This window comes from Hyla sarda, chromosome 4 (genome assembly GCF_029499605.1).
Source record: "Hyla sarda isolate aHylSar1 chromosome 4, aHylSar1.hap1, whole genome shotgun sequence".
Lineage (NCBI taxonomy): Eukaryota > Metazoa > Chordata > Amphibia > Anura > Hylidae > Hyla > Hyla sarda.
The window spans coordinates 35205324-35215895 of record NC_079192.1 but is presented as its reverse complement, the minus strand read 5'-3'; the positions used below and the strand labels follow the sequence as shown (position 1 = coordinate 35215895).

Below are 10572 nucleotides of genomic sequence, written 5' to 3'. Positions count from 1 at the left end.
TCATGGGTGTATATGGAGAATATTTAGCAGTATAGAGGGAAGTGCTCATGGGTGTATAGGTAGAGGTATTAGCAGTAGAGAGGGAAGTGCTCATGCCGCTGTACGGCGCACTGGTGAAACCTTAAAGGACCCTAATATTTATAGAGGAAAGGCAAGACAGAGGGGACATGATAGAAACTATCTAATTGGAGATAGCAGGCCACTTCTGGGCTACATCAGTTGGCACCTCAGGGGGGGGGGGGTCAAGACAAGGTACAACTATTTTGACTAGGCATCATACAACAACCCAACCCATTGGGTAAGGCCCAATCAAGCAAGATCCAACCCATCTCAGAATTTACAGTGTTTAGTATGAAGGACAAATCGGGTCCAAAAGGCAAGCGGCCGTGAGGCCATAAGATCTACCATCCTACAGAACCTAATATGTGGCTCAGCTTAAGAACTATAGTAGTTTACCAACCAACTTGATGGAGACCATAAAAGGTTGGGGACCTCTGATCTACATTTTTTTTAGTAGAATTCGTTTTTTCTACATATGGCATGATAGCTCTAGGGCTGTACGTGAAACAGAGTGCAAAACCACTAAAGTAGACATTCAGATTTAGCACTTGGCACCTTGGTGACAGAACATACAGGCAAACCGGCAACGCTTTAACTTGACACATGGTACCGAGACATGAGACACAGTCCAGTACACGGGGACAAAGACAAAAATCAACAATTGGCACCACTTATGCGCAACAGAGACAAACAATTATTTTTCTTCATTTTTCCCCCCCAAATGCCCAGATGAGAACCATCATGTGACCAAAACCTACTTTTTGATCACATATCTGTAATGTTTACATAGGAACAGCAGGTTAGCCCGGAGTTGGGTTGCCCACCTGAGTAGAAGAAGACTAATGTGGGCCTAGCCTCCTACACAACAAGGACTCCAAGGGCCGCCAGGGTCTATATCTCATGGGCTAATTTACAAAACTCCTATTGTTTTCAGGATGCACATTTTCTGTAAAGATGGAGGTTGGACCTCAAGATCATTTTCCCTGGTGGGCCCCTTGAACCCAAGTCTAACACCAGGTTTACCTAAAGCCTTTGCTGGTCCCTTTCCACTATCCCTTTATTCCCCATTGAAATATAAGACTATTTATTGCAGAAGTAATGCAAAAATATATACAGTAAATATATCTTACTCTGTGTATAAGACAGACCTTCTGAACAAACAAAATGAATATGCAAATCATGTACAGTACTTCTGTCCACCCAAGAGAGAGAGAATTCCCACGCAGTACCCTAAAAACCGGTGGCCCCAACCAAGTCCTCAAGATCCAACAACATTTCTGTTTTTTAGATACTTAATTGGAATAGAAGATGGAAAAAATATAATCCTGGACTGTACTGGTTTGGGGACATTTAGGGCTGGGTTATAGAATCATTGATTTCTTTAACTTTCTGTAAGTGGACATTTCCTTTAAAGGGGTACTCCACTGGCCAGTGTTTGGAAGTAGATGTTCCGAAGGCTGTTTTCACGCTTTGGGGTCGGCCACGTCCCTTTTGACATCACAGCCATGCCTCCTCAATGCAAGTCTATGGGAGGGAGTGTGACGGACGTCACACCCCCTCCCATAGACTTGCATTGAGGGGGCGTGGCTGTGATGTCATGAGGGGTGTGGCCAAACCCGCAGCATAAAAACAGCCTTAGGAATATTTACTTCCGAATGCTGGCCAGTGAAATACCCCTTTAAGTTCCTGGGCAGCTAACGCTGGTTACTTAAGACGGCCCCTTTAACATCAGTGAAGCAGAGCTGCGATACCAGGTGTCACCAGCGGACAGATGTGGCACTGTTTCTGGAAGTAGGCAGCCAAGCGTTACAGGCCCTGTACCGCTTTAATTCTCTTCTTGACCCATGAGATGGATTAATCATACCGTACATGTCATGTGACATTCACAGACCACAGAGAACTGAATTCCACATCCTGAGACAATGACTACATCAGAACAATGATGTCCGCTGCGTTCCTGTCTGTATGACCACCACAGGAAGTTGTACCCGCTATACAAGATATACCGCCTCCATGTGCAAACCAAACTTGTTTTAAGCCCCTCCCACACCAAAAACAGGAAGCATGGGAATATTTCACAGGAAATCATGCAGTCTCATGATATAGAACATTCAAAACAAGGAGAGGGAAAGTAAGACCTATATATATATAGAGATGGGGAGGTCGAACTGTCATGTATTATGTACACCCTTATTTTTCCCAGAATTCCTTTGGCCGGGTACCTTTACACCTGAGCTTACTGAATAAATTACTTGGCTTGTCTGATAACTGGATGGTCAATATGTAGGACCTTCCAACTCTGATCTCCTTCCTGTCCATACTACAGAGTCCTCCTCCATGACACTTCTCAGGATACTCTCAGTATTGGAGAAGTAAATGAATGGTCTAGGAGGAGCTGAAGTCCCAGGATGTGATACTTAGGGAGCCTTGTGCACAAATTCCCAAGGTTCAGTGGGACGTGGTGATGGTCAAGGTGTGGACATGATGTCTTCAGCTCCCTTATGGTGTCTCTCATACATAGGACTTTCTGATCTCCCAAACAAGGCGTCGGGCCCTTCAGCCGTGAAGACCATGAGGTATCATAGATGAGTGCTGTCCTTGGTGTCAAATATCTGACCCTCAGATCGGGTCCTGCTGGCCTTCTGAGCGTTATTAGGAGAAAGCGTAAGTGGATCCGGACGTATGAGGTAACTGAGAAATAGATGATATCATGTTAGAACACAGGATTAGGAACTCTGACATTTCCTGCAGTATTATAGTAGTTATATTCTTGTATATAGGAGACAGTATTATAGTAGTTATATTCTTGTATATAGGAGCAGTATTATAGTAGTTATATTCTTGTATATAGGAGGCAGTATTATAGTAGTTATATTCTTGTATATAGGAGACAGTATTATAGTAGTTATATTCTTGTATATAGGACCAGTATTATAATAGTTATATTCTTGTATAAAGGAGCAGTATTATAGTAGGTATATTCTTGTATATAGGAGCAGTATTATAGAATTTATATTCTTGTATATAGGAGACAGTATTATAGTAGTTATATTCTTGTATATAGGAGGCAGTATTATAGTAGTTATATTCTTGTATATAGGAGCAGTGTTATAGTAGTTATATTCTTGTATATAGGGGCAGTATTATAGTAGTTATACAATGGCAAGTAGAAATGAAGATAGACGGACGACTCACCCAGATAGCAAAATTTTCTTCTTTATTCAGAGCTTGCAGCTTAAAATAACAGCAGGTTCAGGGGGGTCTGTCAGCAGGAACGCAGGGCTGTGGAGTGCAACGGCCGTATCGCTTCAGACTGAAGCTTCTTCCGGCCTCCAGTTGGAGGCAGGAAGAAGCTTCAGTCCGAAGCGATACGGCCGTTGCACTCCACAGCCCTGCGTTCCTGCTGACAGACCCCCCTGAACCTGCTGTTATTTTAAGCTGCAAGCTCTGAATAAAGAAGAAAATTTTGCTATCTGGGTGAGTCGTCCGTCTATCTTCATTTCTACTTGCCATTGTATGAAAGACTTTGTTCTATAACAGACGTAGACGCTCCCCATAGCACCTAGTGCAGCAGGTTACACACCCCGGATAGTCCGGACAGGAATATCTGACTTACAGCCGAGTAGACAGTGCCTGGTGCTCCTCTCTTTATTACAATTATAGTAGTTATATTCTTGCATATAGGAGCAGTATTATAGTAGTTATATTCTTGTATATAGGAGGCAGTATTATAGTAGTTATATTATTGTACATAGAAGACATCATTATCGTAGTTAGTCATCACTTCCCATTCCCTACAACTTTTGGAGAGTTCATTACTCAGTAGGGGGTGACAATTAAAGAAGAAATATCCATTCAGGGTATAAAGAATGTTTCCTACAAGGGCCCGTAAGAAAAGAAATCCTTCTTCTCTTATGTCTCTCAGAGGAGATCAATCCACCAGGGATGTTCATATCATTTCTGAGAAGAATTGCTCTTTAACTACATGTGTTTTTTTTCTCTAGTCCTCACATTTCCAAGAGGCCTCAAGTGTCAGACCAAGGAAAAGAAGACAGAATAAAGAGAAAAGAAATGAGACAGCGATAAGAAGACAATGAAGTCACAGGACAGGAGATGCTGAGAAGAGTCAGCCTGGCACCTGAACATTAGTCAGATGGACGGCTCTTCTGGAGATACAATGAGATGTAGAGAAACCACACGGAGCAGAAGAACACAACGTTAGCGTGGAGACAAGAGGGAATATGTAATACAGGAATATACAAGTAGATGTGCAGGAGATCAATGGGAAGAGAAAAAGAAGATCTCTAAGCAACATCATGTAATGAGACAAGGGAGGAATACAGTTTGGCAAGAATGTATTTAGTCAGCCACCAATTGTGCAAGTTCTCCCACTTATAAAGATGAGGCGCCTGTAATTTACATCATAGGTTATACCTCAACTATGAGAGACAGAATGAGAAAAAAAATCCATAAAATCACATTGTCTGATCTTTAAAGAATTTATTTGCAAATTATGGTGGAAAATTAGTATTTGGTCAATAACAAAAGTTCATCTGAATACTTTGTTATATACCCTTTGTTGGCAATGACAGAGGTCAAATGTTTTCTGTAAGTCTTCACAAGGTGTTCACACACTGTTGCTGGTATTTTGGCCCATTCCTCCATGTAGATCTCCTTTAGAGCAGTGATGTTTTGGGGCTGTCACTGGGCAACACAGACTTTTAACTCCCTCCAAAGGTTTTCTATGGGGTTGAGATCTGGAGACTGGCTAGGCCACTCCAGGACCTTGAAATGCTTCTTACGAAGCCACTCCTTCGTTGTGTGGTTGGTGTGTTTGGGATCATTGTCATGCTGAAAGACCCAGCCACGTTTCATCTTCAGTGCCCTTGCTCATAGAAGGAGGTTTTCATGCAAAATCTCACGATACATGGGCCCATTTATTCTTTCCTTTACACGAATGAGTCGTCCTGGTCCCTTAGCAGAAAATCAGCCCCAAAGCATGATGTTTCCACCCCCATGCCTCACAGTAGGTATGGTGTTCTTTGGATGCAACTCAGCATTCTTTCTCCTCCAAACACGACGAGTTGAGTTTTTACCAAAAAGTTCTACTTTGGTTTCATCTGACCATATGACATTCTCCCAGAACTCTTCTGGATCATCCAAATGCTCTCTAGCAAACTTCAGACGGGCCTGGACATGTACTGGCTTAAGCAGGGGGATACATCTGGCACTGCATGATTTGAGTCCCTGGGGACGTAGTGTGTTTGTCACGATGCCGGCTGGCAGGTAGTGGATCCTCTGTGCCAGAGAGGGATTGGCGTGGACCGTGCTAGAGGATCGGTTCTAAGTCACTACTGGTTTTCACCAGAGCCCGCCGCAAAGCGGGATGGTCTTGCTGCGGCGGTAGTGACCAGGTCGTATCCCCTAGCAACGGCTCAACCTCTCTGGCTGCTGAAGATAGGCGCGGTACAAGGGAGTAGACAGAAGCAAGGTCGGACGTAGCAGAAGGTCGGGGCAGGCAGCAAGGATCGTAGTCAGGGGCAACGGCAGAAGGTCTGGAAACACTGGCAAGGGACACACAAGGAACGCTTTCACTGGCACTAGGGCAACAAGATCCGGCGAGGGAGTGAAGGGGAAGTGAGGTGATATAGGGAAGTGCACAGGTGTAAACACTAATTGGAACCACTGCACCAATCAGCGGTGCAGTGGCCCTTTAAATCGCAAAGACCCGGCGCGCGCGCGCCCTAGGGAGCGGGGCCGCGCGCGCCGGGACAGAACTGACGGGGAGCGAGTAAGGTACGGGAGCCGGGGTGCGCATCGCGAGCGGGCGCTACCCGCATCGCGAATCGCATCCCGGCCGGAGGTAGTAACGCAGCGCCCCGGGTCCGTGGAACCGACCGGGGCGCTGCAGTGAGGGAAGTGTAGCGAGCGCTCCGGGGAGGAGCGGGGACCCGGAGCGCTCGGCGTAACAGTACCCCCCCCCTTGGGTCTCCCCCTCTTCTTGGGGCCTGAGAACCTGAGGATCAGACTTTTGTCCAGGATATTGTCCTCAGGTTCCCAGGACCTCTCTTCTGGACCACAACCCTCCCAATCCACTAAAAAAAAAGTTCTTCCCCTGACCTTTTTAGAGGCCAAAATCTCTTTGACAGAGAAGATGTCCGAGGAGCCGGAAACAGGAGTGGGAGGAACAGATTTAGGAGAAAAACGGTTGAGGATGAGAGGTTTAAGAAGAGAGACGTGAAAGGCATTAGGGATACGAAGAGAAGGAGGAAGAAGAAGTTTGTAAGAGACAGGATTAATTTGACACAAAACTTTAAAAGGACCAAGATAGCGTGGTCCCAACTTATAGCTCGGGACACGGAAACGGACATATTTAGCGGAGAGCCATACCTTGTCTCCAGGGGAAAAAATGGGAGGAGCTCTTCTTTTCTTATCTGCGAATCTCTTCATGCGAGAAGAAGCCTGTAAGAGAGAATTTTGGGTCTCTTTCCATATGGTGGAAAGATCACGAGAAATTTCATCCACAGCGGGCAGACCAGAGGGCAAGGGGGTAGGGAGGGGGGGAAGAGGGTGACGGCCGTACACCACGAAAAACGGAGATTTGGAGGAAGATTCAGAGATTCTGAAATTATACGAGAATTCGGCCCAAGGTAGAAGATCTGCCCAGTCATCCTGGCGGGAGGAAACAAAATGTCGTAAATAGTCACCCAAGATCTGGTTAATTCTCTCTACTTGTCCATTGGATTGAGGATGGTATGCAGAAGAAAAATTTAATTTAATCTTGAGTTGTTTACAGAGAGCCCTCCAGAATTTAGACACAAATTGGACGCCTCTATCCGAGACGATCTGTGTAGGCAACCCGTGAAGACGAAAAATGTGTACAAAAAATTGTTTAGCCAACTGAGGCGCTGAAGGAAGACCAGGAAGAGGGATGAAATGTGCCATTTTGGAGAATCGATCAACGACCACCCAAATAACAGTGTTGCCATGGGATGGGGGTAAGTCAGTAATAAAATCCATACCAATCAGAGACCAAGGTTGTTCGGGGACAGGTAGAGGATGAAGAAAACCAGCGGGCTTCTGGCGAGGAGTCTTATCCCGGGCACAGATAGTGCAGGCTCGCACAAAGTCCACCACATCAGTCTCTAGAGTCGGCCACCAATAGAAGCGAGAGATGAGTTGCACAGATTTCTTGATGCCCGCATGACCTGCGAGATGGGAGGAGTGACCCCATTTGAGGATCCCAAGGCGTTGGCGTGGAGAAACAAAGGTCTTTCCTGGAGGAGTTTGCCTGATGGAGGCTGGAGAAGTGGAAATCAGGCAGTCAGGAGGAATGATGTGTTGAGGAGAGAGTTCAATTTCAGAGGCATCTGAGGAACGAGAGAGAGCATCGGCCCTAATGTTTTTATCAGCAGGCCGAAAGTGAATTTCAAAATTAAATCGGGCAAAGAACAGAGACCACCTGGCCTGACGAGGATTCAGCCGTTGGGCAGACTGGAGGTAGGAGAGGTTCTTGTGATCGGTGTAAATAATAACTGGAAATCTTGATCCCTCCAGCAGATGCCTCCATTCCTCAAGTGCTAATTTAATGGCTAGAAGCTCTCGATCCCCGATGGAGTAGTTCCTCTCCGCCGGAGAGAAGGTCCTGGAAAAAAAACCACAAGTAACAGCATGCCCGGAAGAGTTTTTTTGTAGAAGGACAGCTCCAGCTCCCACTGAGGAGGCATCAACCTCCAATAGGAAGGGTTTAGATGGGTCAGGTCTGGAGAGCACGGGAGCCGAAGAAAAGGCAGACTTGAGTCGTTTAAAGGCGTCTTCCGCTTGAGGAGGCCAAGACTTGGGATCGGCATTTTTTTTTGTTAAAGCCACAATAGGAGCCACAATGGTAGAAAAATGTGGAATAAATTGCCTGTAATAATTGGCGAACCCCAAAAAACGTTGGATGGCACGGAGTCCGGAGGGGCGTGGCCAATCTAAGACGGCAGAGAGTTTATCTGGGTCCATTTGTAGTCCCTGGCCAGAGACCAAGTATCCTAGAAAAGGAAGAGATTGGCATTCAAACAGACATTTCTCTATTTTGGCATAGAGTTGATTATCACGAAGTCTCTGAAGAACCATACGGACATGCTGGCGGTGTTCTTCAAGATTGGCAGAAAAAATCAGGATATCGTCCAGATATACAACAACACAGGAGTATAGTAGATCACGAAAAATTTCATTAACAAAGTCTTGGAAGACGGCAGGGGCGTTGCATAGACCAAAGGGCATGACCAGATACTCAAAGTGTCCATCTCTGGTGTTAAATGCCGTTTTCCATTCATCCCCCTCTCTGATGCGGATGAGATTATAAGCACCTCTTAAGTCCAGTTTGGTAAAAATATGGGCACCTTGGAGACGATCAAAGAGTTCAGAGATGAGGGGTAGGGGGTAGCGGTTCTTAACCGTGATTTTATTAAGACCGCGGTAGTCAATGCAAGGACGTAGAGAGCCATCTTTTTTGGACACAAAGAAAAATCCGGCTCCGGCAGGAGAGGAGGATTTACGGATAAAGCCCTTTTTTAAATTTTCTTGGACGTATTCAGACATGGCAAGAGTCTCTGGGACGGACAGAGGATAGATTCTGCCCCGGGGTGGAGTAGTGCCCGGGAGGAGGTCAATGGGACAATCATAAGGCCTGTGAGGAGGTAGAGTCTCAGCTTGTTTTTTGCAAAAAACGTCCGCAAAGTCCATATAGGCCTTAGGGAGACCGGTTACATGAGGAAGCACAGGGACACGGCAAGGTTTACTGGGAACCGGTTTTAAGCAGTCCTTGGAACAAGAGGGCCCCCAACTCTTGATCTCCCCAGTGGACCAATCCAGGATTGGGGAATGGAGTTGAAGCCAGGGAAGTCCAAGAAGGATTTCAGAAGTGCAATTGGGGAGGACCAACAGTTCAATCCTCTCGTGATGAGATCCGATGCACATTAGAAGGGGCTCCGTGCGGAAACGTATAGTACAGTCCAATCTTTCATTGTTTACACAATTGATGTAGAGGGGTCTGGCGAGACTGGTCACCGGGATGTTGAACCTGTTGACGAGAGAGGCTAAGATGAAATTTCCTGCAGATCCAGAGTCCAGGAAGGCCACAGCAGAGAAGGAGAAGGCAGAGGCAGACATCCGCACAGGCACAGTAAGACGTGGAGAAGCAGAGTAGACATCAAGGACTGTCTCACCTTTGTGCGGAGTCAGCGGACGTCTTTCCAGGCGGGGAGGACGGATAGGACAATCCTTCAGGAAGTGTTCGGTACTAGCACAGTACAGGCAGAGATTCTCCATGCGGCGTCGTGTCCTCTCTTGGGGTGTCAGGCGAGACCGGTCGACCTGCATAGCCTCCACGGCGGGAGGCACAGGAACAGATTGCAGGGGACCAGAGGAGAGAGGAGCCGGGGAGAAGAAACGCCTCGTGCGAACAGAGTCCATATCCTGGCGGAGCTCCTGACGCCGTTCGGAAAAACGCATGTCAATGCGAGTGGCAAGATGGATGAGTTCATGTAGGTTAGCAGGGATTTCTCGTGCGGCCAGAACATCTTTAATGTTGCTGGATAGGCCTTTTTTAAAGGTCGCGCAGAGTGCCTCATTATTCCAGGATAATTCTGAAGCAAGGGTACGGAACTGTACGGCATACTCGCCAACGGAAGAATTACCCTGGACCAGGTTCAACAGGGCAGTCTCAGCAGAAGAGGCTCGGGCAGGTTCCTCAAAGACACTTCGAATTTCCGAGAAGAAGGAGTGTACAGAGGCAGTGACGGGGTCATTGCGGTCCCAGAGCGGTGTGGCCCAAGCCAGGGCTTTTCCAGACAGCAGGCTGACTACGAAAGCCACCTTAGACCTTTCAGTGGGGAACTGGTCCGACATCATCTCCAAGTGTAATGAACATTGGGAAAGAAAGCCACGGCAAAACTTAGAGTCCCCATCAAATTTATCCGGCAAGGATAGTCGTATTCCAGAAGCGGCCACTCGCTGCGGAGGAGGTACAGGAGCTGGCGGAGGAGATGATTGCTGGAGCTGTGGTAGTAACTGTTGTAGCATAACAGTCAGTTGAGACAGCTGTTGGCCTTGTTGCGCAATCTGTTGTGACTGCTGGGCGACCACCGTGGTGAGGTCAGCGACAACTGGCAGAGGAACTTCAGCGGGATCCATGGCCGGATCTACTGTCACGATGCCGGCTGGCAGGTAGTGGATCCTCTGTGCCAGAGAGGGATTGGCGTGGACCGTGCTAGAGGATCGGTTCTAAGTCACTACTGGTTTTCACCAGAGCCCGCCGCAAAGCGGGATGGTCTTGCTGCGGCGGTAGTGACCAGGTCGTATCCCCTAGCAACGGCTCAACCTCTCTGGCTGCTGAAGATAGGCGCGGTACAAGGGAGTAGACAGAAGCAAGGTCGGACGTAGCAGAAGGTCGGGGCAGGCAGCAAGGATCGTAGTCAGGGGCAACGGCAGAAGGTCTGGAAACACTGGCAAGGGACACACAAGGAA

The 10572-nt window shown here is 47.2% G+C and overlaps 1 protein-coding gene across 4 annotated transcripts in view; it reads right to left on the bottom strand.

The window, feature by feature from the left end:
- Window positions 1-2205: 2205 nt before the first annotated feature.
- LOC130367768 (potassium channel subfamily T member 2-like) overlaps window positions 2206-10572 on the bottom strand; it is a 333948-nt gene continuing 325581 nt past the window's right edge. For all 4 annotated transcript variants that reach the window (XM_056570514.1, XM_056570517.1, XM_056570516.1 and 1 more), the window contains one exon: window positions 2206-2751. In XM_056570514.1, coding sequence (XP_056426489.1) covers window positions 2640-2751 — 112 coding nt within the window. In that variant the 3' untranslated portion in view covers window positions 2206-2639. The remainder of the gene's footprint in view (window positions 2752-10572) is intronic.